Genomic DNA, 25,909 nt, shown 5'->3' with positions numbered 1-25,909 from the left:
CTTTATTGTTTGACCTCACAGATTTCTAATGGTCAATGTAATACTCCAAGACACAATTAAGACCAGAAGTCCAAACACAATAGGAAACAAAATAAACATACCTCCTTTTCGCCCATTACCAATCTGCACAGCAGGTTGAAGGCTTCCTTCATTTTGTAATAAATGAGGCAAATGATAATAAATACTTGGCACTTGAAGAGATTTTTTGCTTGTTAACTCCTTTAATAGCTTTAGGGTATCATCTGAAATACAGAAGTGCAATCAATCCATGGTTTTACCTTACTTATAGAAGTTGCTGATTTTACAAATAAAGCAGTAAAAAATTTATGAGAACTAAAATGAAAGAATTTCCTTTCCTAATTTCATACTTTGGTGAATAACATTTCCATGGACACTTTTGCAACCAGAGTCTCACAGACTCATGATGTTGATAACAGTCTGAATAAAGTCCAAGTACCATGAGAAGGTAGGATGTGAATCACTCTCCTTTATAATATGTCAGAACTCAGGCCCTGGGGACACATAACTCCAAACACACTAGCTATCTGTGAAAATGTAGTAAGTACACTGACCACCAATAACTTTCACTTTTTTATGCTATTATGCTTTACCAAAATTTCACATGGAAGATTTTTTTTTTTAATTCAAGTACAATCATTTAAATAGTACAAGTTGAGAATGTTAGGTACAGTTCATAACTTTCAAACTGTTTTTCAGTTTTTATGAGAGGAGCCAGTGAACCATTTAATATAATATAATATCAAACCTTGACAGGATAAGCAATATTGTTTTAAAATTCCTCTGAACTAGAGCATAAACTTTTAAGTAAAGAAGTTAGCAGCAAGGACTTGTGGCCTCAATAGCAATTTCATACCAAACAATATGAAAGCTCAGTATGAAATATCCTGAAAATTCAGAACCAAAAAGTTACAAAAGAAATGCACATGACTATCACACATGAACTTAAAGTTTAATCTCATGCTACAGAAACTACAACTCACAGGACAACACTATCCACCTGTCAAATTAAATTAGCAGATTAAATAATAACATTAAATTTTGGTGATCAGGTGATACATGTTTCAGCTATTCAGAACAACGTCAAAAGCCCTAAAACATCCTTATCCTATTATTCAGTAATTTCCCTTTTAGAAATTGAACTTTTATGCTTGCAATAAATATTTAGTCGTTACCTTTTTTGTTCCACCATGCTGTGTGTCTGGAAATCAACAGTCATCAAAACACAGATTCTGTTTTTAAGAAAGTCATAATCTAATGAAAATAATGTAAGGCCTATTCAGAAATATAATCAATTTATACACAGAGATGTTCTTCACAGAGTTATAAGTCAGGGGAAAAAACCACCCAGAAAAAATCTTATTTGCATAATCATAGAAAAATTTTAATATATTATGGTATCTGATTAGCTGGCATATTACACAGCCATTAAAAATGGTATTTTAAAGAACATTCAATGCCACAGTAAAATGCTAATAGAGTAATTTCAAATGTAAAAATTAAGGTATAAAACACAGTCACAATTTTGAAGGAAAATATATATATGGAAAAAAGACTAGAAGAAAATAAAGAATGCTAACCATTCCATACTTTCAAATGTTATTGTGCCACAGTATAAATTTTGTAATCAGAAGGGGAAGAAAGGAACACAAATCTTTAAAAATAAGGTAAGGTAGTGAATCTCATGATGAGAGGAATTAATGACAAAGGATTATAACAAGTAATGTTTAATGAAAAAGTATATTAATCTTGGAAGATTATGTAGATTTGGAGGCAACTGATTATACAAGTTTAGCAACTTAATTATGAGAATAAGAATAGCACAGAAACAGATGATTGCATTCATTTTACTCAGGCGAGGATTTCACAGAGAGGAAACAGGTCCGATACCCTCAAAAGTATCCATTATAAAATTATATCTTTTTTTTCTTATAAGTCATATTTAAGAGCACAAATTGCTTCAGATAGCTCAAAGATTCCCCAGAGCCCATCTGAAGTCCATACAAGTTACAACATAAACACATGCACTGCACCCCCCAAAACTAGGAAATACATTCTTTTCAAGTGCACATGGAACATTTTCTAGGATTGATCATGTACTTGGGCACAAAAGAAGCCTCAACAATTTTATGAAGATAGAAATTATCTTAAGCATTTTTACTGACCACAGTGCCATGGAACTAGAAATCAACTACAGAAAAACAAAGGAGAAAAAAAGGAAAGCATGGAGGTTAAACAACATGCCATAAAAAAAACCAATGGGTCCATGATGAAATCAAAGTTGAAATTAAAAAATATCTTGAGACAAATGAAAATGAAAACACAACCACACAAAATTTGTGGGACACAGCAAAGGCAGTGTTAAGAGGGAAGTTTATAGTGATACAAGCCTTCCTCAAAAAAGAGCAATCTCAGATAAACAATCTAACCCATCAGCTAAAAGAATTAGAAAAAGAAGAGCAAAAAAACCCAAAAGTCAGCAGAAGGAAGGAAATAATAAAGATCAGGGAGGAAATAAATATAATAGAGATTTTAAAAAACAATAGAAAAAAATCAATCAAACCAAAAGCTGGGTTTTTGAAAAAGTAAATAAAATTGACAAACTTCTGGCCAAACTCACAAAGGAGAAAAAAGAGAGAGCACAAATAAGCAAAATAAGAAAAGAAAATGGAGAAATTATAACAAATAACATAAAAATACAGAATATCATATGAGAATATTATGAATAACTATATGGAACCAAAATGGATAACCTAGAGGAGATGGACAAGTTTCTGGAAACATACAGTCCACCAAGACTGAACCAAGAAGAAACTGACCACTTGAACAAACCGATCACTAGAAATGAAATCGAAATAGCAATAAAAAAAACCTCCCTACAAATAAAAGTCTAGGACCAGACGGCTTCACCGGGGAATTCTACCAAACATACAAAGAAGAACTCATACCAGTCCTTCTCAAACTCTTCCAGATGATTGAAAAGGAGGGAATACTCCCAAACTCATTCTATGAAGCCACCATCACCCTGATACCAAAACCAGGCAAAGACACCACCAAAAAAGAGAATTATAAGCCAATTATCACTGATGAACATAGATGCCAAAATCCTCACCAAAATATTAGCAAATAGAATCCAACAACACATAAAAAAGATTATACATCATGACCAAGTGGGGTTCATCCCAGAGACACAAAGGTGTTTCAACGTATGCAAATCAATCGATGTAATACATCACATCAGCAAGAGAAAGGACAAAAATCATATGGTCATCTCAATCGATGCAGAAAAAGCATCTGATAAAATTCAACACCCATTTATGATAAAAACTCTCACCAAAGTGAGTATAGAGGGAACATATCTCAACATCATAAAAGCTATATATGACAAACCTACAGCCAGCATAGTACTTGACAGTGAAAAACTCAAAAGCTTCCCACTAAAATCTGGGACAAGACAAGGCTGCCCACTATCACCACTCCTGTTCAACATAGTCTTGGAAGTCCTAACCTCAGCAATCAGGCAAGAGAGAGAAATAAAAGGGATCCAAATTGGAAAAGAAGAGGTAGAAGTGTCACTTTATACAGATGACATGATACTATCTATAGAAAACCCTAAAACGTCCACACAAATACTGGAACTAATTGAAGAATTCAGCAAGGAAGCAGGTTGCAAGATTAACATACAAAAATCAGTTGCATTTCTTTACACTAATGATGAATCAACAGGAAAAGAAAGTAGAGAAACAATCCCCATTAATATAGCACCCAATAACATACCTAGGAATAAATCTAACCAAGGAGGTGGAAGACTTATACACAGAAAACTATAAAACACTGATTAAGGAAATTAAAGATTTTAAAAAATGGAAAGATATCCCATGCTCCTGGATTGGAAGAATCAATATTGTTAAAATGGTCACACTGCCCAAGGCAATCTACAGATTTAATGCAATCCCTATCAAATTACTCAGGACATATTTCACAGAACTAGAACAAATCATAATAAAACTTATATGGAACCACAAAAGACCTAGAATTGCCAAAGCATTATTGAAGAAAAAGAACGAGGCTGGAAGAATAAACATAAAAGTTAAATTTTAGTATCACTTTGAATTTTTTTAAAGGTGCTTGTTCTTCACTATTGTCAATGAAATTTATACAACTGAAATTTAACTTAATATTACTTGCTTTAAATCAAGTTTAGTAATTAATAAAATTGTTTTATAAATTTACCATAATAGAAAAAGTTTTGTGTGGTGACTTTTCTCTCTGTAGAGGGTAACAAACACTGGCTGATAAGCTACTCTAGACAAATTTCAAATAGAATATTTCACATAACCCTTTGAAAATATTATCTTTTTATAAAACCAAAAATATTATCTGTACCTGAAAATTTATTTAATGTATCCTTACTTCTGTTTGTTTCTGCTCCTACACGTCTGAACTGCTGTACAATGGCATTTAGCTCAGAGGAGCGCTGAGAGATTCTATGTTCTGCTATTCGAAGACGTTCCTTCAAAGCAAGAAATTCTCGTTGATAAGCAATCACTTTTTCTAGAAGCAAAACCAAAAGTTATTAGTATATCTCTAAATTAAAAAAAAACAGACACTATAATCAAAACAGAACCACAAGGTTAGAAATTTAAGTCGCATTTTTCAGAAACAGATATTCATTTATGAATTTACTGATACAACTGGAAATAAAAAGAGCTCCGACTAGTTTTATAACAAAGCCACCACTAACGCAGTGCTATTAATATCTGTAAGAATATGAGCTCTTTCTAGCTCTTAGCACTTCAGAAAGTTAAGGGAAAAAATTTTTTTGGAATTAACACTTCAAACACAATACCAACATCATTTCTCAAAAAGTACAAAGACCATATTTGTATGAAGACAGAGAAGAAGCACTGAAACTGATAATATATCTAATAATATAATACAATATAATGAATATAACATATTTTATAGTGTAACCATTAATTTCCATTGGCTAAATGTTTCCTCTGAACTTCCTAGTCTGCAAAAATTTCCCTAGGCCACACATTGGTCAAATTCCTGATCCCTAAAAATTCAATCAGGCAGATGTAAGATGACCCTAAAAGTCAATTACTTGTATTTGAGAGATCTACAGGTGAGGAATGCCTGGTCTGGGAAATAAAAGTAGATTTTATTAAGATAAATGTAGGCATGGAAACAACAGTCTGAGACAGCTCAGATACAAGTGCACAGTGAGCAGAGGCCCCAAAACAGAACTGGACACCAAAATCTAATGGCAGAAAAGGAACCATTCATTTATCTTGATCAGAAGTGCTGAAAGGTAGCTGAGGCTGTGGGAGTGATCTGAGCAATTTCCACAGCCTCATTAAACTAAGAGAAATCACAACATTGCTTTCAACCTCTATACCAAGCCAGATAGTCCAAGGCATCTATTTTGACATCTAAACTACACAACCCTTAGAAAGACTATTTTTAATTTATATTGTAATCTCTGCTTTATTCAAGGATGGACTTAGTAAGAAATAGACTTAAAAAAAATAAACCTGCATGTTTCCTACAAGCTAGTCTGAAAAACAGTCAATGGTGCCATTCCTTGTCCCTTATATAAATGCCCACACAGTAAATATCTCTAAAGAATTTTGTGGCAGGGAAAAAAAGTCTCCCCTGCTTAACTGTCATGTTTCCTTATATTGAATAATGTAAGCAGTCCTAGTCCCCTTAAATTGCTGGCTTTAGGAAGGAAGGAGGGAGGGAGGAGGGGGCTGTTATCAAAAAAAGGGGTACAGGGGACCCTCACAGCACCAAAGAGGTTCTACTTACTGACCTGGTTAGTGGTTAAATAAAATTCATTACTACACATTTCTGGCTCAGGCACTTGTCCATATACATATATTCACAGTAAAAAATGTTAAAAAGACACTATTGACAAACACAAAACTATAAACAATTATACCATAAACAATCATAACAAGAGACACAAGATTTATGTGGTGAAAACTATAAGCCTTTTGCTGAAGCATATAACGGAAGAAAAAGAAATGGAGTAATTTCTTAATCCTAAGTGAGAAAAACCCAATGCGGGGAAAAAAAAAAAAAAGATAAATTCTACCCTAAGTTAAATAATGAATTCAACATCTTTCAAAACAACGACTTTTTTTTTTGGAATCTGACATTTAACGCATGATTCTAAAGTTCATCTAGAAGAATGCTTTTAAAAAAGATCAAAAAAAAAATACTCAAAATAATAACGGGGAAATGTTACTGCTATGAGATTGGAACATACTGTAAAGCTACAGAAAAGAAAACAGTGTGGATTTCCAGGTGCAAATAGAGTGAACAAGGGCTGATGACACCAAGCAGACTGTGTCCAAAATTAGCACGAGCAAACTGTCCTGTGAGTTCTTCCCTCTGTACTTTTACCACTTCCACAGTGCCAAGACAGTGGTTTCTAGGCATCTGCCACTTAAAAAGAATCAGAACCCTTTGGAGAAACAACTTGAAGTTGAACCTGGAACATTCTTGTGCGAAGTAAGAAAATGTTACTTTTTTAAAAAGACAGGGCATGTCAAAAGTGGCACAGGAAGCCACCTGAGGGGCTCCCACTGGCCAAATTTGGGGCAATTTAAGTAATAAAGCAAGTATGGATAGTAATGGACTCTAACTTATTGAAGAAAAGAAGAATCCATGAATCCACATTAATAATAAGTAACAAACAACAAAGGAGAGAAAAGTGCTTCTCACAGTGGAATGCCAGCTTATAAATGATGAGAGAATGATGAATGTTAAAAAAAAAAATCACTCCTCTACAACTATCATAGCAATAAGTGATTAGGGCACGACTCAAAAACAGATGCTAAAACCAGTGACAGTGTGATAAGGGACAGGATGTATCATCTCAAAGCATCTCCCCACAAAGTACTTATTAATTTACCGGGGAAAACATGCTAAATTTACCATGGAGAAACCTGGCAGATATCATCTTTTTTTTTTTTGTATTATTTATTTTATTTGGGGGGAAGTAATTAGACTTATTTATTTTTAGAGGAGGTACTGGAGATTGAGCCCAGGATCACATGCATGCTAAGCATGCGCTCTACCACTCGAGCTATACCCTCCCCCCAGATACCATCTTAATCAAGTGATCAAAGTTCACATCAGCAGTGATGGAACAGACATCACGTGCTCTCTGATGTGATTCACAGAAGACGCATCTCACTGATGTGGTGCTCCTGCCAAAAACGCATCACTTGAACCTAATCTCAAGGAAATGTCAGACACATCCAACATGAGTGACAATGTACAAGACAAAAAGCTTGTGCTATAAAAAAAAAAAATGTCAAGGTCATTGAAGACAAAGGCTTAGGAACTGCTTCAGATTGAGAGTCTAAAGGAGACAAGACAACTAAATCCAAAGAGATCCTGGACCAGAAAAAATGAACACTAGAAAGAACATTACTGGGAAAAAAGTAACAGACTATAGAGCACAGGGTAGATAACATTAGGCCAAAGTTAAATTTCCTAAATTTGACACCTGTACTGCGGTAATGTAAGAGAATTCCTGGTTTTAAGGAAATAAAATTATTTAGCGGTAAAAAGGCATGATTTCTGTAATCTACTCTCAAATGGTTCTGAAAAGAGATATCTATAGACAGAAAAATGACAGGGGCAAACATTCACAATATGTGAAATGTATAGAGAAGTTATTTGTACCATCCTTGTAACTCTTCATTTCTTCATTTGAAACTGTTTTAAACATTAAAAAAAAATGTTTTTAAAGTAAGCAGGGGGACAGGATGCATACAGGTTCAGTCTTTCAGCTGCCCTTGAGAGGCAGGGAGGGTACAGAGCTAAGCGCAGTCTGCCCTACACGCATTTTCTTGGTACTTTCTGAAACCAACCTTCCCAGAGGCCAGCTTTACAAGCAGGGACAGTAACCAGCAGAGAAATACCCCACCTCTAATTCCAAACTGCCCCCCTGCCTTGAGGTGAACTGACCATGCTTTTGAAAAGATCTGCTGGGCCCATGGACTGCTGGATAAAGTCACATGTATTTTTTTTCAGGTTCAGATGATGTTGCTGCTCTGAGTCCAGAGCCCACAGCTATGAAAGGGCTCAAAATGGGTCATTTCCCATCTTTCTCACATCCATCCTTTGCTTTCAACTCCACCCTTCCACGTTAAAAGTTTTCTCTCCATGGCATCAGAGTTAAGTTCATACTCCATCTCTATAGAAAGCCAAGACAATGTGCTTTGTAAAGCCTTCAGCCAGTCCTGCCGGGAATTCCAGGGACGCGGCTGGCTCCTGTAAGCAGAGAGCAGTACACATGGTCTTTCCACGGCCCTCCCTCGTGGTGTACTCCATCACCCCAACAAGGATAGTGTTACTGGCGACTTCTAGACTTGTCTCCACTCATACGTCCCACAGTACTATCTTGCTCTCTTGAGTGGAGTGGTGTATCAGCTCCCAGAAGTTTACTTCAAACTTTAAAACAACAGACCAAAAAACTCCTTCAAATTAGCAATTTGTGTTTGACAATTTCCTATTTTCAGCATTAGTATCAAAATTCTTATTTTTTCTTTTCTTTGAATCATCTCAGTCAGTTTTTATGGGGAAACTGGGAGAGAACTCTGACACTGTCATCTTACTGGGAAGTACCAGGTTTTGTTTACTGTTTTGTTTTTACTATAGAGTGAATCTAACTTTATTTTAATTGTAGAGAAGTATAGGTTCTGATTAGACAATGAAAGTACAAATCACGTTCTGTGAACCTAAGAATCTGAAACATGTAAAATTTCAAAGGAAACCACTTTCATTTCTTCATCAAATAATCAAGTCAGTTTTCCAGTGAAAAGGGTATCTTTAGGCTTTCAAAGAATTACTGGCTGAACCATATGAAATTGCTGATAGCTGATCATTTTTAACAAAAATGACAATTTCACATGGCTCAGCAATTTAAATAATAGCTTTAGACTCAACAATTTAATTTAAAAACCTATATATATGCACCCCAATGTTCACAGCAGCATTGTTTACTTATTATTGTATTACTTAATTATTTTTTTATTTTGGGAGGGGTAACTAGGTTTATTTATTTTTAGAGGAGATACTGGGAATTGAACCCAGGACCTTGTGCATGCTAAGCATGCATTCTACCACTTGAGCTACACCTTCCCCCCTCACAGCAGCATTATTTACAATAGTCAAGATTTGGAAGCAACCTAAGTGTCCATCAACAGATGAATGGATATATACATACATACACACACATACACAAAATGGGATACTACTCAGTCATGAAAAAGAATGAAATTTTGCCATTCCCAGCAACCTGGATGGACTTGGAGGGTATTGTGCTAAGCGAAATAAGTCACAGAAAGACAAATACCGTATGGTATTACTTACATGTGGAATCTAAAAAATACAAATTAGTGAATATAACAAAGAAGAAGCAGACTCTCAAATAAATAGAGAACAAACGAGTAGTTTACCAGGGGGACAGGGAAGGGGGGAGCAGCAATATGGGGGTACAGGATAAGCTACAAGGATATATTGTACAACATGGGGAATATAGTCAATATTTTATAAATAACTATAAATGGAATATTACCTTTAAAAAATTGTGAGTCACTATATTGCACATCTATAACTTACGTTATACAGCAACCATAATTCAATTTTTTAAATCTATAAATAATGTCTATAAAAAATTAGCACAAAGAAGCACTAATAACTAACACCCAATGTGTAGTACATAAAAACAGAAAACTTCATTTTTCAAACAGTACACTGTTCTAGCAAGATGTGGGGAAAACTACTTAATTCTATGAGTTAACATTTAAAAACTGGACTTTTCATGTTGAAATTAAAATTCCCAAAAATTAAACCCACTTTAAAATTTCTTAATTTAATATTTAGCAAATAATAAAATTCTGGCACCTCAAAAAATGTGGACAAGTCATCTGACCCATTCTTCTGTCCTTTAGTATGACACTGAGCAATTTCACACACATAAAATTCTTTTTAAAAGCATGAATGAAGAACTCGCTGAGTAATAGATTCCAAAATTTAACAAGCTGTACTTTTCAGGAAGTCATTGCCCTTGAAAACATTTTCTTTCACACTCACCATTCTTATACAACCATTTTTAAATAGAAAGAAGAGGGCCTAGATGAAATTATGGACCGCTTCCCACTTACAAATCTCTTAAAGGAAAAATAAAAGAACTGGGTCCGAAATGTGGTTTAGGACGATGAAAGTCTAGAAAAGCCAAAAGACAGGAGTCCAAATGAAATAAGTTGAAAGAACAGAATTTGAACAGACAATTCTAATGAGAATGGGCAGATAAAATTACATACAAGACTAGGTATCTCATTGTCTCTCTAATTTTACAGTGCATGAGAACCACCAGGAAAAGCTTGTTAAATCACCAAATTCTGGACCCCACCTCCAGAGATTCTGATTTGGTACGTCTGACCATGGGGCCTGAGAATTTCTAACAAGCTCCAAGGTGAGGCTGAGTCACCCACCGAGTAGCACTGAGGTAGCCAATACAGTCCCCAACACAAGTCTAGACTCCAGCAGCCTGGAAACTCACTGACCTCGTCCTCTCCTCTGGTCTAAATGTTCAGAGATCCAGGGACAGGAGGGGTTCATTAAAACGTCTAGGTCCATAATTTTCAAGATTACATTCAGGGCAGAGAGGGGCTTTGAAATATCCAGTGGATACCTATTTCCAAGGTCTCTTTTAAGAGTCATGTAGAATTAACAAGACCATTCCGTCTTTGGAGTATCTCAGTCAAGATCCACAATCTAAGCATGAATCATGAAAAGACCTGCAACCCTTCTAAACTCAAACAGGAAGATGGGGCTCACAGACATACAGGATCATACGCTTTATTAAAATTACAACAGAGAATGTAATTCTGTTTGTTCCCCTACATGACGTTTTCACTATGCTTACAAAACAGGATCCTAACGAGTGAATACCAGATATGCTACGGATTAAAAGTTTCCTGGAACACAATCACTATTTGCAAGTTGTCCCGGATGTAATATAATCATTAACAATGCCATTCAAAACAAACTTCCAGGTAGAGATTTAATAAGTTAAAATCTATCCACTGATGTCATAAAGCTTAATACCATAAGATACGATGCTGCAAATACCTAAAACACATACTTTCTTAGAAATATTTTCTTAATCTACATAGTTGCAATCATTTCCCCTGAGTCCCCTAGAAGACAGGGCAATATCCTTTTAGTAATTTTATCATAAAGTCTCAAATTCCATTATCATCGTGAAACGAGAAGAAAAAACAGTGATTTGCGTAACCTAGGATAATGCTCACTAAAGTATACTTAGCCATAACAACAGTTCCTTACTTCCAAAAAACATAAAAAATGATTTTATGCAACCTGATGTTTTGAAATTCAGTAAGCCATAAGGAGGTTGGAGTAAAAATTATCGGATGATTATAAACTATTCTCCTTAAGTACTTAAATTTATTGGCAGACATTTTCCATAAAGGTGTTGCTATGTTCCCAAAAGAAAAACAAAGAACTAACTGTATTCTAAAAGATATAATAGTATGTATTTTCTTATGAAGCATTCCTCAACACAGAGCATTTTACTTTTCATTAGAGTCATCTCTGCTTAAAAAGCAGAAAACTGATCATCAGTTCTACACTGTGGACTAGCTCTACCAACGAACACGGTATCCTCTTACTGAATTTCCCTATTTAGACCTGGTTATTCCTTTTATGACTGATTTCATGATTTCTGCTTCCCTCTGCTCACTTTCCTCTTGTTCCTGTATCCCACCTTTCCTCCTTATTCTTCTGCAAAACACTTTTCAAATTCTTCTTCTGTGTTTCTTTCTGGACTTTTCATTTTCAACCATAAACTTCACTTCTCTCCTTCCCTCATATATTCACGCTCCCCCATCCATCCCACAATAGTCCCATAATCTCTGTTGTCTTTTTTTTTACTTCAGTTGATGATTTTTTTTTCCTTCAGTTGATGTTAACAGACCACTTGCCTAGAAACATTAACTTTGTAGTCTTTTGTAACTTTCACTGAAAACAGCTGAGAATTTAGGATTTTTCCTTCTTGTACCCATAATAGCAAACAGAAAGAAACTGACAGAAGAAAATATTTCACATTAAGATGAACCAGAAAATGAATGTAGAAAGACAAGCTGTCTCACTCTAAACTCTAATAATGTTGGTAAAACAGATCATAAAAGTGAAATCTCAGACTATGAGTCTTAGATGACAATATCCTACATGAGTTTTCTCGAGTTCAAGGTCAGGTCTTTCAATTACAGACCGAAACAGAGTACACACATTTCTCCCTATCCTTCCTGCTAAGTACAATAAAAACCCTGGACATTACATATTAAACAAAGATACAGAAAATGCTGAATGGTAGAGAGAAGTCAGACAGAAGAGATCTTGGGACCCAAGGAATGACAATAGTGAGTTCCCTGACTCATGCTTTCTGCTTCATATATTCCAGACTGGGTACTAGAGAAGCCAGCATCCTGGAAACACCAACAGGAACACACAAAAATGCCCCCAAGAAAAGCCCACTCTCTCTGACCAAAGCGTTAAGGATGGGGTGACTGAGCAAGACTGAAAATTTTTAGACAATAATTGCTTTATTCCAGCCAAACATCATGAAAAAAAAAACCCAAAAAACCAGAGTCTCAGCCCCACCCCACTGGCAAAAGCCAAGTAGGGAGTCTAGACTTCCACCCTTGCCCAACTGTAACAAGGACACACATACATACACACACACACACACACACACACACACACACACACACACACACACAGGGGTGATATCAGAGAAGACTGAGTAAGGGTCCAGGATGTTCACTACCTGCAGCAGTAATGAGCATCCCTGGTATGGCGTCAGTGGAGGCTACATGGAGAGCAGTATCGGGGTACCTCCCCCCACTGCCAACCAGTGGTTCCAGCACTGGACTTCTATGCTAACCTGGCAATAATGAGGCAGTACTTCCCTTTGCCCTCCCAGAATGGTGTCAGAAGGGGCCAGCTAAGACAGACAACTTAAGTACGACCCAGATTCTCATAACATAATACCCAAATGTCCTGCATACAACTCTAGTCACTTATTACACTAAGAACCAACAAAAGCTTAACACGAATGAGAAAAGAGAGTCAATATAAGCCAACACCAAAATGACACAAATGCTGGAATTATCTGATAAGGTCTTAAAGTAGCCATCATAAAAATGCTTCAATGGGCAAATTAAACAAACAGAAAACAGAAACCCTAAGCAAATAAATAAAAGATGTTATTAAAACAAATTGAAAATTTTAGAACAGAAAATACAATAGCTGAAACAAAACACTTAATGGATGAGTTCAATAGCAGAATGGAGAAGACAGAAGAAAATATCAGTGGATCTTGAGAAAAATAACCAAAATTTCCCAATCTGAACAACAGAGAAGAAACGGATTCAGGGGAAAAAAATAACAGAGCCTCAGAAGTCCTTGGAACTAAAACAAAAGATCTAAAATCTAACATTCCTGTCATCAGAGTCCCAGAAGGAAAAGAGAAAGAGGGTGGGGTGGAAAAAGTATTAGAAGAAATAATGGCTAGAATTTCCCAAATGTGGCAAAATACATAAACCTCCATAAAGATTCAAGAAGCCAAGAAAATTCAAAATAGGATAAACCCAAAGAAACTCATGCCGAGAAACCATAAATAAACTGCAAAAGAAACTAGCAACAAAGAAAAAAATTCTTGAAAGCAGCCAGAGAGAAACAACAGGAAAAAAAAAAAAAAAATGAATGACTGCAGATTTCTCATCAAAAAACCAGGGCAACCAGAAAAAGTGGCACTAAATTTTTCAAGTACAGATCTTCCTCCATTTAGAATTACATCCCAATAAACCCACTGTAAGTTGAAAATATTGTAACTAGAAAATGCATTTAATGCATCTAATCTACTGAGCATCATAGCTCAGCCTAGTCTATCTTAAACACGCTCAGAATACTTACAATGTCCTACAGTTGGGCAAAATTGTCTAATACAAAGCCTATTTTATAATAAAGTGTTGAATAGTTCATGTAATTTGTTGAATACTGTACTGAAAGTAAACAACAGAATGTCTGTACAGTACAGCATGGTTGTGAGTGTATTTGTAGCTGACCCTTGCGATGGTGTGGCTGACCAGAGCTGTGGCTTGCTGTCCTGCCACTGCTCAGCATCTCAAGAAAGTGAGACCACTTATCACTAGCCTGGGAAAAGATCAAAATTCAAAGTACGGTTGCTACTGAATGTGTGTTGCTTTGGCACCATCGTAACACCAAAAAATCATTTAGTTCGAATCATCGTAAGTCGGGGAACATCTCTACTGGAAAAAAAAAAAGAATACCAACCCCAAATTCCATATCTGGCAATATTACCCTTTAAGGAATGAAGGGGAAATCAAGATATTCTCAGACAAAGGAAAACTAATGGAATTTGTCATCAGCAAAACCATGGAATCTTACTTAGCAATAAAAAGGGACTACTGAGACACCCAACAACTTGGATAGACCTCAATTAGGCTGAGTGAAAAATGTCTATTTCAACTGGTCACATACTGTATGATTCTGTTCCTATAATTTTTCCAAAATGGCAGTTATAGTGATGGATAACAGATTGCTGGTTGCCAGGAGTCAGGGATGGTAGGGGATGGAGAAGCAAGTGTGACTATAAAGGGATGGCACAGAGGGAGACCTTTGTGATGATAAAATTATTCTATTTCTTGTTAGTAGTGCTAGTTACAAGAGCCTGCACATGTGATAATGTGGCACAGAATTACACATACCCATATTACAATGTCAGTTTCCTGATTTTAACATTGTACACTATACACATATAACTTAGCAAGAAGTAACCATTGAGGGAAAATGGGTGAAGGTTACACTGTATTTGTCTGTACTGCCTTGGCAGCTCCCTATAATTCTATAAAATTATTTTAAATAAGCAGCTTTTAAAAGGCAAAACAAAAAAGAATTGATGATTTTTTTAAAAAGCAAAACAAAAAAGAATCAATGAATAAACAATAATTTCTAAAGACAAAAAGGAAACTCAGCATTTTCACCAAGTTAGTCATTCAACTGGAAGGACCTCATCACAATGAACCATAAGAATCCAGGACATCCTGTTTTGCTAAAAGGATGGGTAACAGTATTCTTTTGTCTATGATGTATTTGTGCAACAGAATTTACTGGATAGGTTCATAAGTTGACAAATGATAAAGGCGTGTGTGCATACTAAAGTGACTAGAAAGAAAGGATGCAGAGATGAAAAAAGCTTCACTGGGTTAATCGTTCTAAATTTAATAATAAAATGTGTTCCAATCAAGGAGCAAAGAAGATGGCCATCCTCTCTTCAACAAAATGTATGAGCTACAAACATTTTCAAAAGTTTTGTTTTTAGATGACACAAGTGCAGAAGAACTATTAATAATGATAAACTGGGACCTATTAGACATGTATTTGAAATCTGGAATTAGAATTTACACACATGGGTCCCAGGTTCATGCATGAGAGTCGGTGAACAGTTAGTTGTAGTCAAAGGACATTGACCGTTTCAGTTTGTATACCTACTGCACCAGAAACATGTGGAATAAAAATTTGGCTTTGCTATGTTTAATTTCTTATTGAAATTTCCAATAGAGTTGTTTTTTACTGTCCCTCTATTTTTTATTTCTGTATTAATTTTAAAATTACTTATAACAAAAGTAAACAAAGGGCATTCACTGGACCCAGATGATAAACACGGATGTCTATTTTTCCTGGTATAATGAGGGTCTCCAGACTGAGTTTAGGGAAACTGCCACTTCCTTCCATCCACAATTCACCCCTTCCCACACGATCTAGAACAAACCTGTGTGTGAGGTTTCACGCTGCATAAGGTAGAAAGGGTCAGTGAGTTTGGCAAGTGTCTCATGATCTAGCCCTCTAACAGCTCCTAAAAGATCACCTACTCTGTGGAGCCAACTCCACATCTCCTGCATCTGGTGAGGCAAGGCGGACGGAGAGGATGGCCCTCCCCATACAAATATCAGAGGATGCAGGTGCTACGGAAAACACACGCACCCGGAAGCTCTCCTTCATAGCCCGAGCACCCTTCTCAAAAATTCCTTGGGCCCCAGCCATCCACCCTTATGAATGCGGAAGCTTTCCACACAAGCTGAGACTTCATCACATGTACTGACCAACCCTCCCTCCCTTCTTCACACGGATGCCACTGTTAGCCTCTCAGCCCTCCCCTGGCTTAGAACAAAACTGTTCTCCTTGCCTTCCTGTAACCCCTCCCATTACTCTCTGGACTATCACGTAGCCTATGTTCTCAGCTGGAAACCCTTCAATGACTCCCTGTGTAACTCTCCAATGTCACCTCTTCATGTTGCCCAGAACTATTTGTTTCTACATCACCAAACTGCTTGGAGTTCTTGAAACACACTGCGAGTTTTATCCCTCATAGCCTGTGCGGTTTGCTTATCGGACCCACACTTCTCTTTCAACATGTGATAGAATTCTATCCTTCCCTCAAATTACTCCTTGGTTGCCCTCCTCTGACGCTCTCTCCGGCCTCTGTCCTTCTTTATAGGTCCTCTTTATCTTATATCTATCTTAATTCCACTCCCACTTTGCACTGACTGCACTGCGCTAAAATCACACACCTTTTCCCTACTAAACTGTGAGTGCTCTGACGGCAGGTGTGCCAGGAGCTCCCAGGACCACACCCACATTCAGGAACTCTCTAGGACGCATGGGACTCAGCACACAGTTGTATCAGCAAAGGGGAAAGGCACATGGGTCTAAGTCTGGAGGAAACCAGGTACAAACACCCAAGTCTTCTCCCAGTGGAGTGGTCCAGGACACACTTAATTCCTCCAGCAATGAATTTTGACTACACACACAAAGTGCTGTCACCAGGGAAGCTCATTAAAGACTCAGTGTCACTGCCCAAGGTTGTCACTTGGGGCTGGTCATGCTGGCAGCCTCTGCCTAGCACGTACCAAAATTCCAGACAATGAGCCACTTCTGTCATGTGGGGAAAGTTTTATATCAGTGTTTACCAGCCAAGTTCCCAGAAACCAGCCAAGGGCCAACCTTGCAAGCAGGACTTTAACAACAAGCAGGCTCAGATCTGCTGTTAACTCTTTTCTTCACAACAGGAGTCATATTTAGTATTTTTTTCCCTTAAATGCCTGTGCTTTGTAGAATGCCAGGTAATTAACGCAGCAACACCACTGAACTAAGGCAAATCCTCTTAAAATAAAAATTTTTTAAATTTTCATTAGAAACTGGTATGTGTAAAATTTGTCATAGCATTATTTAAGGTTAAGCTAATGAAGGTAATTATGTAATGGAATATTATGGACCCACTAAAAATCATGACTCAGGAAACATTTGGGATATAGTAAGCAAAAATGTACATTACACAACATGTACGATATTGATGTCAATTACATTTCATTTGTATTTAGTACAATAGTTCTCAAACTTTTGGGTCTCAGAATCCTTTACACTCGTCAAAATTAAAGGATCTTCTGTTTATGTGAATTATAACCCATTTCATGTTAACATAAAAAACACGTTTTATCAAAAACTTTAGTCGAGTGAAATTGGTTCAAATCTCTTTAACATCTGGTTTAATAAAATACAGCTGAATTCTCATATCTACCTCTGCTATTTCTTATGAGAGTGAGAAAGGAAAATAACCAAATAATACATCAGTATTATTACAAAAAAAAGTCCTAACTCACATGAACCTCCTGAAAAGTTCTCAGGAATCCTCGTGGGTCCTTGAACCAAACTTTGAGAACCACTGGCCCAGAAAAACGAAAGCAAATATATCAAAAAAAGCTAACATTGCTCTGCTAGATTCCACTGATTAGCACTTTAAGATTTCCACGCACTTGCATTCAATTAAGTAAGAATTATGTAATAATCTCTCTCTGTCTCTCTTTTTTTTTTTTTTGCTCTTCTTGTCCATTACTAGTTAAAGGGTTCAGTGCACCTTCATCCATGCACTTCATTAAAAAATGGAGTCCAGGGCTGGGTGATTACTCATATTCCCAAACTCTGACTGGCACTATTTCTAAAGCAGCACAAAAAATTTGGTTAGCTAATGTTCTGTAATAACCCAATGTTCTCAATTTAGTCTCCACTAATATATCAGCCATGAATAATATCCTTTCAGCGTTAAGAACACATCGAGCAGAGATTCCAGACAACCTCTGAGCAGAGCACATGTGCTGCCTGAGAAGCTTTCCAACCTGGAGAAATTAGATTAGGAAACTGTTTTAGGAAATGGATGCTAGCCAACCAAGCTGAACATAAAATGATACCACAGCAAGTCCAAGGGCTAAATCTGCCAACGTTAATATATAAACAAGACAGGCTGCCGGCCAACTTGGCAGAAAACAGGTCTATATTGTAGCCCTGCTTTAGGTCCAGTGCCCTTATTTATAAAACTTCAGATACTAAAGACTTTTTTCTTTTTTTTAGGAAATTCAATAAGGCAAAAAAAAAAAAAAACCTTTGCTGTGCTATGATTTTATGTGTGTGTTTTCAAAGCCTGACTAATGCTAGGTGTAATGGTTCTCAGAGCTGGCTGTGTATCAGAATCACCTGAAGGAACATTTTTTAAATGCTCAGGGGGTTTCTAATTCCTGGCATAAAAGATTGCCATAAATCCTCTCTCCAAAAAGCAACTATAAAGCTGAGCAAACGTGGAAAAAAAAAAATTTCAGTGCTCTGGAAGTCAACCTAAGACATCCAACAGACTGAGAAGCCCTTATTCATGAAAACCACCACACTTCGGGTGAGAACAGGGTAAGTCTGTGCCCTTCCTGCCAGTAGGTGCCCTCCTGCCTTCCCCGCTCTATGGCTTCAGAAGTTCAACAAGGCAGGAGCGGGCCCTGCAACCAGCAGGTCCACTGCCGCTGCCAGAGGCAGACTCATTTGACTCGAATTGTTGTTGGTCAATGTGGCAGCCCAGAGCCAAAGGCGCAGGGAGGGCCAGTGGCTTGGCTCGCTAGCCTGAGGATGCTGTCCTATCCGGACCCAGCCATGGACTTGGGCACTGCAGACCAGCCAGAGGCTGAACAGCGAGACCCAGGGAGCCAGACAGCCACCAGGGCCCAAAGAGCTCTTCACCATGTTAACATCGAGGTCCTACTGTATAGCACAGGGAACTATATTCAATACCTTGTAATGGTCTATAATGAAAAAGAATATGAAAAGGAATATATATATACATTGCTGTACACCAAAAATTAACACAACATTGTGAATCACTATACTTCAATTAAAAAAAAAAGGTTCTTCGCATATCCCAGGTTGACTAGGAGCTATGAGCTTGCCCAGCAGAGACCAGAGAGGGCTCAAGCCCCACCCCCCGACCCCACCTGGCTGACCGAACCCAAGCCCGCGCACAGAGGAACTGAAAGAGGCTGAAGTCTGGCCACTCTAGCGTCCTCCCACACGTAACTGGTTTCCGGACTTTGACTACAACCTCTGACTGGTCTGCGGCTGAACATGGTGCTGTGCAAGACACAGATGCAACCCGTCAAGGAAACCAGGCTTAAAAATCAAAACAAATCAAAACAAAAATGTAGAGCCTCAGTACTCATACACGGTGGGAGAGGCAGACCCAGAGACCCGGTCCAGCCAGGTTACTAAACAAACGAGGGAACAAAACCACCACCACCACCACCTTCAGGGATAAAAAGTAAGAATCTGGAGTTGCATCAATGAACTATCTAAAATATACAGTCGTCAACAAAAACGTGTAAGACGTGAAGAAAAAGGAAAGTGTGGCCCGTACTCCCGGGGAAAAACAAATAAAAAGCTGTCAATTGAAAGAAATATTTCTGAGGGCCCCCAGACAGCTGGGCTTAGCAGATGAAGATTTCAGAACAGCTACTACAAAAGAACTAAATGAAACCACGCTTGAAGAATTAAAGGAAAATGTGATGAAACTGATGCAAGGAAGAAAGAAAATAGAGAGAAATTACAAAACAAGATAGACATTCTGGAGTTGAACAGTAACTAAAACAAAAAAAATTCACTGCAGAGGCTCAAGCAGATTCCTGGCGGCAAAAGAACCAGTGAACTTGAAGTTAGAGCAATAGAAATTATCCAGTCTGAAGAACAGAGAGAAAATAAGGCTGAAATAAAACTGAACAGAGCCTCAGAGTATGAGCTATTCTCAAGCACACCCAGGAAGGGAGGAGAGAAAATATGGGGAAGATGGTAGCAAAGAGTACATGGGAAAAGTAATGACTTTCCACAAACCAGGAATAGAGGGAACTTCCTCAACTCGAGAAGGAGCATCTAAAAAAATCCACAGCTAACGCTGCACTTAATGGTGAGAAACTAGACACTTTCCTATTAAGAGCAGGAAAAAGGCAAGGATGTCTGCTCTCACCACTCCTATTCAACACCATACTGGAATAAAACAGGAAAAGGAAATTAAAAATATGTATACAGATTAAGAAGAAAGAGATAAAACTGGCTCTGTTTGCAGGCGACAGTCGTCTGTGTGGAAAACCCCAAAGGTCAACAAACTCTTGGAATTAATAAGCAATTACAGCAAGCTTTCAAGATATAAGATTAATGTATAAAAATCAATTGCTTTCTTATGTATCAGCAATAAAAAATTGGGATTTGAAATTCAAAACACAATACCACTAACGTTAGCACTCCCCAAAATTAAATACTTAGATATAAATCTAACAAAATATACACAGGACCTGAATGCAGAAAACTACAAAACTCTGCTGAAAGAAATCAAAGAAGATCTAAATAGGTATTTCAAGATGCTGGTTCTCTCCAATTTAATCTACAGAGAAAAATCAATAAAGCGAAAAGTTAGTTCTTTGTAAAAATCTTCCCAAAGAAAAAACCCAGGCTTGGATGGTAATGAACTCATGGTCAGTTCAACAACCATAAATCAGTTAATATAAATATATTATATTAATAGAATAAAAGATTTAAAAAATGATTTTCAATGGATGCATTAAAAAGCATTTGACAAAATCCAACACTCACTTATGATTTTTAAAAACTCTGTAATTCACATTGCACTTAATATGAACAAGGCAATGCTGTCCACTCATGTCACTTTTATTCAATGCCACACTGGAGTTTCTAGGCAGTACAGTAAAGAACAGGTCGGGGAGGGGGACAGAGGGAGAGAGGGAAAGGGAGAAGGAGAGAAAGACAAAACAAAATTTTGAAGTTTCTCAGTGGGTAGAGGGAACAGGTAACATACCAAAATATAGGGCTCGAGAGCCACACTGGCTGCTGGAAGACAGTGAAGGCATTTCTTAATAATTCAGAGGAAATAATTTTCAACTCAAAATTCTTTACCCAGCCACCCGTGAAGTGTGAAACTAGGCTTTAAAATATTCAAGCTTGCACCTAGGCAGGAAGCTACTGGGGAACATGCTCCAGAAAAGCTAAGTCAAGGAAGATAAAAACTCGGGGCCCGCAAAACATGCCCCCAGAGGGAGAAAAAGGGAACTCCCGGGAGAGCAGTGACTGCAGACCCAGGAAGACAGTCCCGGCCGGAGGAGGACAGAGGTTCAGGAGGACACTAACGGGAAAGAAAATAAAACTGATGGGTTATTTGGGCACCTTAAAGCATTTGGAGAGAACGACTGATAGACGTATGACACAGAGAATCAACTGCAGTAAAACAGGCACACAGGAAATTACACAAGAATGAGAACTGTTAGTTCCAGGGAAGCCAAAAGTTGTACCATAAAGGGAAGGTGTGAGTGCAACACTTGACTCAAATCTAAGATGCGGGGGGAGAGGGTGTAGCTCAGTGGTAGAGTGCATGCCTAGAAGGCACAAGGACCAGGTTCAATCCTCAGCACCTCCTCTAAAAAATAAATAAATAAGTAAACCTAATCCCCCCCCAAAATTTAAAAAAAAATTAATTAAAAAAAAGATGCAATTACTTACTAATAAATAGTGTAAAAATGGAGTCACAATAGTGTAAATATGGAGTCATGATTTAGTTAAAAACTGTGACGGAACCATATTGGGAAAATGAAAAGGAAAGGGAATAAAAGCTAAATTTTCATCTACGAGAGTCCACAGATGAGGTCTAAAAGTTAAAAAAAAATAGTACACATACACATACATAATTTATAAATACGGAAATATCAAAAAGAGCCAAAAGAACTAAATACAGCTCCTTCTAGGACATGAGACTAAGAGGACAAACAGATGAAGCTGGACACTTCTTTCAACATGACCTTTCACTCTTATAGAATTTTTAAAACTATTTTTTATCGAATTTTTTAAAATTAAAAAATTTTTTAAACGATAAAAAAATTTATATTATACTTTAATAAACTTTTAACTTAATTTAAAAGCACGCAACACAAACATACAGCAATAAGACGGCTTTAGTTGAAAGGGAACTAGAAATCCACCCTGCTTCATAGGCGGACCAGAAGAAATGAAGAAAGTGCTGACAGTAGAAATGCCCTCCAGGGAACCGAGCACACTGGGGAGAGGAGAGACAAGCGGTACCAAGATGCCACACCCTGGGAGATACTGCTAGGAGGCTGGGGTTATTCTGTACTGAGTTCTAAGATCAGTTCCTGGCTATCACAGCACCCAGTTGACACGCTGGCAGGGTGTGCCCTGAGGGTCAAAGGAACAGCTAGAGATCACGGGAGTGCTGAGTCACTTAAGGGAGAGCCTAGGAACAGGTAAGGCTGCGGCAAGGAGGGTTAAAGGAGGAACATTCCAAGAGTAAAGAAGGCCAACAATTGTGGGTTAATGTTAAGTACCAGGATTGTGGTAACTTAAAAGATGAAGATGGGCTTGATCTTGGAAACCACTGAGAGATCAGGATGAGAAATTCAGTTGTACGTAAAATCCATCCATCCTTACCGTGTACAACCTCTCAGGTTCCACATGGTTGATCACTTCTCTCCTTCTTGAAACACTTCTCTCAGTTGATCCTTTGGCATCACAATTCCCTAACACTCCTCCTCCACCTGACCTCCGTGATGAACATGACAGGGCTCAATCTCTAAGCTTTCCCGTCCACTTCCCCCCCGACTTTCAATTCTGTATGTACGCCAATAATGCCATAGTGTCTACCTCTGTCCTGTGCATCTGGCACTGGTCACAGAACTCTCTTGCACACTCTCCACACTCGCTGTCCCTTGCTCTGCTCTTGCCACACTGACTTTCCTTTATGTCCTTTCAACATGCCAAGCCCATCCTTGTCTTCTGTACTTTCTACGTCTACTGTTGAGGCTCTTCACCCTACTTCTCTGGCCTCTTATCACTCAGGCCTCGATTCAACTGTTACCTCCTTAGAGACACCTCCTCCAATGACCTGCATCTAAACAGCCCTCCCTCCCACCGCTGGATTCTCCATCACATTAGCACATTTTCCTGTCGGTATTCACTGCTCTCTGAAATCACCTAGTCTGTTCAGCTGCTCAGCCATTCCTGTGTAACTCCCCTTCCCCACTTAGCACTTCTATAAACAGGCTCCGTGACAGTAAGGATGTCACCCACCTCGTGGTCACCTAGTGCCTTGTGGAACAGTGCCTCATACAAACTCAATAAACAGTAGGTGAATGATGAAACGAACTGAGCTGAAGGGAGAAAAAGGAGAGATATGAAGACAGCTACAAATCAAAGAGCATGGTGCCAATAAACCACCCATATTCTCTAACCAGGAGTAGTACATTTCCTTCAAGATCCATTTCACCCCCGAGCCATTTGAGCAGTAAGACTAATGAGGGCATCGTTCAATGACTCCGCGACAGTCTACCCGTAACTCCCAGCCAGTGTATCAAAAGAACACAGGAGGCAGAGCTCACGTGCAGGAAGAATCTTCCCTTATTAAGGAAGGTGACAGGGGGACATCTGCTGAGTCCTATTTCTCCCTTATCTTTAATCTTTGTTCTCTGATAAGGAAGCCCAAGTTATCTCTACTCTTTCATCCAATCAGGTCAGAAAGGGCAAAGCTTATTTCCCTCGAAAAGAGGGTTTATTAACCTTATAGATCTCAATCCGCAAACTAAAAGGGAACTTCCTTTCATTACAGCTTCAGCAGAAGCTGGCCACCGCTGCAAGGAGCCATTCCTTTCCTGTTTATATTTCCTTCTTAAGGAATTACTTGCAATCCGGGGCCAGTTCCACGTGTTTGATTAGCACAGTGGATCAGGCTCTCTCTCAGGTACATGGGCTCACGATGATTCTGAACAATGGATCTAGGTGACAGAGAGCTGCACTTCCCAGGGAATCAGTTGCCCTGTTCTGTCGAAATGCGGCCAGTTGTTTCCTACCACTGTCTTTCGCTTCATTAATAGGGTGACTACAAACTTACCTTTGCTTAGGGACAGTTACTACAACTGCTACCCCAGCATAACTGTTACTAGTAACAAAAATTACTCTCTAGTGCCCCAGTTTGGACAATATATTGTATGACTGATCACCCGAATCATAGAGGAAATAACTGATGTCCATTAAAAATATTATCTATAGTCAAACAACCGATACGCGATCATGGAATAGTCTGAACTTAAGGAAAAGCAACTAACAACAGAATTCCTATTGCTAGATACCAAGAACTAAGTGTACCCAAGTCCTGAAAATGAGGACTATAATGTGCATGTTGAAGACACTAATAAACTTAATAATACAGAGGTTATGATTTTGTGTCCCAGACAATATCTACCACGGATGCAGGGACAAGAAAGTCACATTGACTGTGCCATGACCTACCCATAGAAGGCAAGCTGCTGAATGAACAAGGATGAAAACATTACACAGACAGTTTAGAAGAACTCGGACCAGCCCTGCTGTGAACAGAATGGTGTAAAAAATGGCTACAGAGCGATATCTGCAAAAATGGTGCAGTGGGGTCCTCCAGGGCGTGTAGGGACCTCAGAAACACTGAAATGATTTGTTTAAAAGGGGCAAGATGTCATTATATAGAGAGAATAATACTTGCATAGTACTGCGACATAGAGCATAATACTCTTTGTGTAAATGTCTTTAAACACAAGGAATTATATATATGTACATACATACAACTTATGGATATTTATATACATAAATCAGTGTATTAAAAAAAGGACTAGAAGGGCACACAATCATGATGTGATTTGTCTCAGTAAAGGCAGGGGGCAAAGGTGAAAAGTGGGGGAAAGATTTTAGGTAGGTGTGTCATCTTTCATTTATCAAAAATGAGAAGATTGGAAGTAAATATGAAAATCTAGGGGGACCGTTTCTGTATTGTTCACTCTCTTTTCCTGTATACTTCTACACCTTAAAAATGGGACAGGGTGGAGTGGGGACATGGTCTCTGTCCTCAAGAGGCTTATTTTCTAGATTCACTCTTTGTTCATTTTTGCTGGCTGCCAGCAATCACTGCTTCTTCTTAGAACTAGCTATGCTTTCAAAGTACCCAACTAATGTCTGTCCCCAAACATCAGGTGCTGTAATTTTCAGGATCCACCTTTCTGTCCTTAAACCAAACCAAACCAAAACAAAACAAAAAAACCAGTTTGCCTGTATTGTGCCTTCTAGCGCTTTTTCTCAATCTTTAAAAACTCCATGATCTTAACAGTGAAATGAGACACAGGAAAAAAAAAAATACAAAAACAAACAAAGCCAGTCTCAAGAGAGCTAAAGTGACTTTTCCAAAATCAAAGAGCAAGCTCTAGGAGAACCAGGGACTCCAGGCTCTCATTTCTCCCCAGTGGTAACACTGCCATTATTCCTCAGGACAAGAAAACCAACAACAGCATCTTCAAGTGCTTAGTGACCTCCACCCCCACCCCGTCCTTCACCTGCAAACAAGGGTCAC

At 38.1% G+C, this 25,909-nt stretch overlaps 1 protein-coding gene across 9 annotated transcripts in view; it reads right to left on the bottom strand.

The window, feature by feature from the left end:
- The window catches only part of MGAT4A (alpha-1,3-mannosyl-glycoprotein 4-beta-N-acetylglucosaminyltransferase A), an 87,134-nt gene that overhangs the window by 39,334 nt on the left and 21,891 nt on the right, over nt 1–25,909 (bottom strand). For 6 of the 9 annotated variants that reach the window (XM_074354456.1, XM_074354459.1, XM_074354462.1 and 3 more), the window contains exons 3-4: nt 4,405–4,572; nt 102–242 (exon numbers count right to left, since the gene is read on the bottom strand). In XM_074354456.1, coding sequence (XP_074210557.1) covers nt 102–242; nt 4,405–4,572 — 309 coding nt within the window. The remainder of the gene's footprint in view (nt 1–101; nt 243–4,404; nt 4,573–25,909) is intronic. The other 3 variants (XM_074354461.1, XM_074354460.1, XM_074354463.1) reach the window with 2 other exon arrangements.

The sequence above is a fragment of the Camelus bactrianus genome, chromosome 28 (assembly GCF_048773025.1).
Source record: "Camelus bactrianus isolate YW-2024 breed Bactrian camel chromosome 28, ASM4877302v1, whole genome shotgun sequence".
NCBI classification, from domain to species: Eukaryota; Metazoa; Chordata; class Mammalia; order Artiodactyla; family Camelidae; genus Camelus; species Camelus bactrianus.
This window is presented reverse-complemented; position numbering and strand designations above follow the sequence as displayed.